The sequence below is a fragment of the Xiphophorus hellerii genome, chromosome 22 (genome assembly GCF_003331165.1).
Source record: "Xiphophorus hellerii strain 12219 chromosome 22, Xiphophorus_hellerii-4.1, whole genome shotgun sequence".
NCBI lineage: Eukaryota > Metazoa > Chordata > Actinopteri > Cyprinodontiformes > Poeciliidae > Xiphophorus > Xiphophorus hellerii.
In genome coordinates, this window is record NC_045693.1 from 2,526,230 (window position 1) to 2,529,521 (window position 3,292).

At 36.0% G+C, this 3,292-nt stretch overlaps 1 protein-coding gene across 1 annotated transcript; it reads left to right on the forward strand.

Annotated features, from left to right (window-relative positions):
* Positions 1-1,209: 1,209 nt before the first annotated feature.
* On the forward strand, positions 1,210-2,344 carry LOC116713389 (G-protein coupled receptor 4-like). Its single transcript, XM_032553531.1, has 3 exons — positions 1,210-1,353; positions 1,497-1,672; positions 1,774-2,344. The coding sequence occupies exons 1-3, from the start codon at positions 1,210-1,212 to the stop codon at positions 2,306-2,308; spliced, it is 855 nt and encodes a 284-aa protein (XP_032409422.1). The 3' UTR covers positions 2,309-2,344.
* The last annotated feature ends 948 nt before the right edge of the window (positions 2,345-3,292 follow it).

Consider the following 3,292-nt stretch of genomic DNA (forward strand, 5'->3'; position numbering starts at 1 on the left):
ATCATCACAACCCATTAGATCCTAGGAGCCGTTACTTAATTATAAGATTTCCTCCTAAATGGTTTCTTCTTGGGAAATTACATTACAACCAACATAATAAGAGATAATTTACCCTACAGCCTTAAGAGCGCTCAGTTTCTTCAAATCAATTAATGCTACATAAATCAACCAGGATTTGATCTCAGAACAGTAGTTCCCTGTCCATAGATGAATGTGAGAGCGTGTTAAAGAATCTCGGTGGCTGCATAAATCTAACTAGCTTTGGACAAACAAAATGTAAGTTATGCACTCATAAGATTATTATTGCTAATGACATTGCACATTTAAGAGTTATGTTTGTTTTCTTGTCATTCTGCTGTTGAGATGATGGAAATCAAGCTCCTGAGAGCAAATGACTCATATTTTTAAGGTTTAACGGTTACAGGCTGAAATGTATTATTTTATCTCTTTTTTATACTGCGTGAACATTGTTTTGTGCTTGACTGAAATGGGAATTTCATGTGCTTTCATCAGTCGAAGGACATTTATTGAGACAATGAACAGTGATGAAGATGTCCAGTTCTTAGAACAGTTCAATACTGTGGATTTTCATTCAGATCTGCTGCATATACAGACAGTGAACATTTGGTTTTACTAATGCAAATCCACTGCAGATCCCTGAAGATAAATGTCTAACATATTGATTGAAGCAGATTTCCTGCACTTGACACAACTTGAAGCACATGACCTGTAAGGACTTTCATGGTTACCTATTGGATGAAAAATCATCAACTTGCAGGAAAAACCTCAAACCGTGAGTGTTGTCTTTGAAACTATTTACTTTCTATGGAGAAACCCGAGACAGGATTTTGATGTGGATGGTAGCTAAAAATATCTCCAATCTGTTAACAGTTGATTAAATCATTGTGACCCTGACCCACAGTAACAGCTAACATCTACTGTGATACCAAAGCATTCAAACTGAATCTGGCCAACCTAAACTAAACAATCTATATTACAGCCCTTAACTTGACAGAATATAGAGGACGTTTTTATATTCCATTCAAGATTTGTACACACATGCAAAACCTTTAACTGTTTAAATGGAATGAAACCATCATTGTTTATGTTTATAGTCACTCTGCATTCAAAAATCAGCTTCCACACTGAGGAATGAAAGTTTTCCACATCAACTGGACATCATGGGAAAATCATTACAACTCCAGCAACATGATCTTCAGCGACAGCGAGAGAAGAAACAACACTGATGAGAACTCTGGTGGTTACAGTGGATTCTTAGACTGGATAAATTTCATCACCATTGGGATTGGACTTCCTTTGACTCTGATGCTCATAACTGCAGTTTTTTTGCAGGTGAGTACAGTGGTATTTAAAGAAATTGTTATTTGACATATTGCTTTTCCATTTAAAAGCATTTAAAAGCATTTGTGGAACCGGAATCATCCCACATGTTACGAACATTCCTGTTTGACTGTTTCCTGTTTTCTGTCCTGCAGCTGAGAAAGGATCAGGGATCTCCAGTCTACATCATCAACCTTTTCATTTCTGATCTCGTTCAGCTCTGCAGCAGAATTCCTATGAGTTTGTCTATGGATGATGTCATCCCTGGTTTCTTCTGTATATATGGAATATTAGTCAGTGTGGGATTCATGATGTGCATCTCAGTAGAAAGGTGATTATGTTTCTCTGTATTTTACATTTCTACCTCACACCATTAGCATGTCTGTTCTTCACCTGCCTCCAAACACTAAATAAGTTGATCTTTTATTTCAGGTATCTGGTCATTGCCAAAGCAGTTTGGTACAAATTCAGGAGAAACAGGAAAACATCTGTTGTGGTCTGCATTGTGGTCTGGGTCCTTCCTCTTCCTTTATTGCTAGCTATTCAATTCAATCCATACATGGAGATATATGGATACATCTTGACATTTATTTTCCTCCTTCCCTTCCCCTTGTTCATTTTCTTCTTGTTTGGAACCATCAAAGCTCTGTCTGGAGCTCACAGAGTTCCTGCTGATGAGAAAAGAAGAATTGTAGCGATTCTGGTTGCAGTGCTGCTTATTTACATAATACTTTTCTTGCCCATCATCATTTTGTTCCTGGTAGACGACAGTTTGACTCTTCAGACTGTGGGTACTATTGGTATTTACATGAGTCCTCTTGCAGACACCATTTTGTATTTGCTGATTCGAAAAAGCCTTCTGGACAAAGTTTTAGCTTCATTGTGTTTCTGTAAAATGTCTAATGGTCAGGAGATGAGCAGCATGGAAAATGACAACATGATTGCTCCAAGCACTCACTCTGTTTGATCTGTAAGGTGATTCAGAAGTGCTTCCAGAGTAATCTGGGTTTGTTGTGTCTGAGGATTGATGAATCTTAAACAAAAACCAGGGATTAATAGAACTTAATCCCTGCATTTATGTCATTTAAAGCTGCCAGCTACAGAAATAAACTGTGGCTAACTCCACATAATCTGCTTTAATCTCTGAGCATACCTAACATTTGTGGGATTTTATTTATTCCCATTAGTCTTTTTTTAAATGTCCATTTTCACATTATCTGTTTTAACGTTAATTGCTTTAATGTGTAATAAGATTGATTTTGCTGCCCTTTGTAAAATCTACCTGCAGTCTCTGTTTCACTCTAACTTTTTAGAGATTTGTTGCCAGTACAACCATAACTAGGACGAATTATTGTTACCAGTAAACTATTGACCGTATGTGTTGATAAAAAATTGATAACTTACTTAAAAGGGGTTTCAAATGAAAGTTTTTTGTATTTTTATGGCTGCAGTTTATTTATACAATTCACGTACGTTTATGTAGTCTTTTTGTCATTACAATAAAATTTTATTTTTGAAATATTTACTCATCTAAAAGCCCTCTGAGAAAGGCCCTCCTCCTTAGAAAGGAAATGGAAGTGAATGGGTGATAAAATTATGTTTACAGTTTATTCATCAGATTTCATTATCAGTGAACTTTGTCTCTTTACAAAACCATTAAAGCCAGTGCATTAACTGCTAACATTCACCTCAAAGCTTTAAATTAATAACTTTCCTCTAACCAACAGCTCTAAGTGCTACGGGAAAAAAGCACTTAGAGCTTGAAAAAAGCTTGATTTGATAGAAGAACATCAGTTTCCACTTCAGTGAAATGACAACATTGTCAGCACTCTGGAAAGCAGCTGGCTCAAGAAATCTGGCAAAACAAAAGGTAAATTATACTTTTATCAGTTTATTCTTTCGAGTAATATTATTTATCATTTAAAGTTTGTTTTTCTGCTGCTGATGTGGT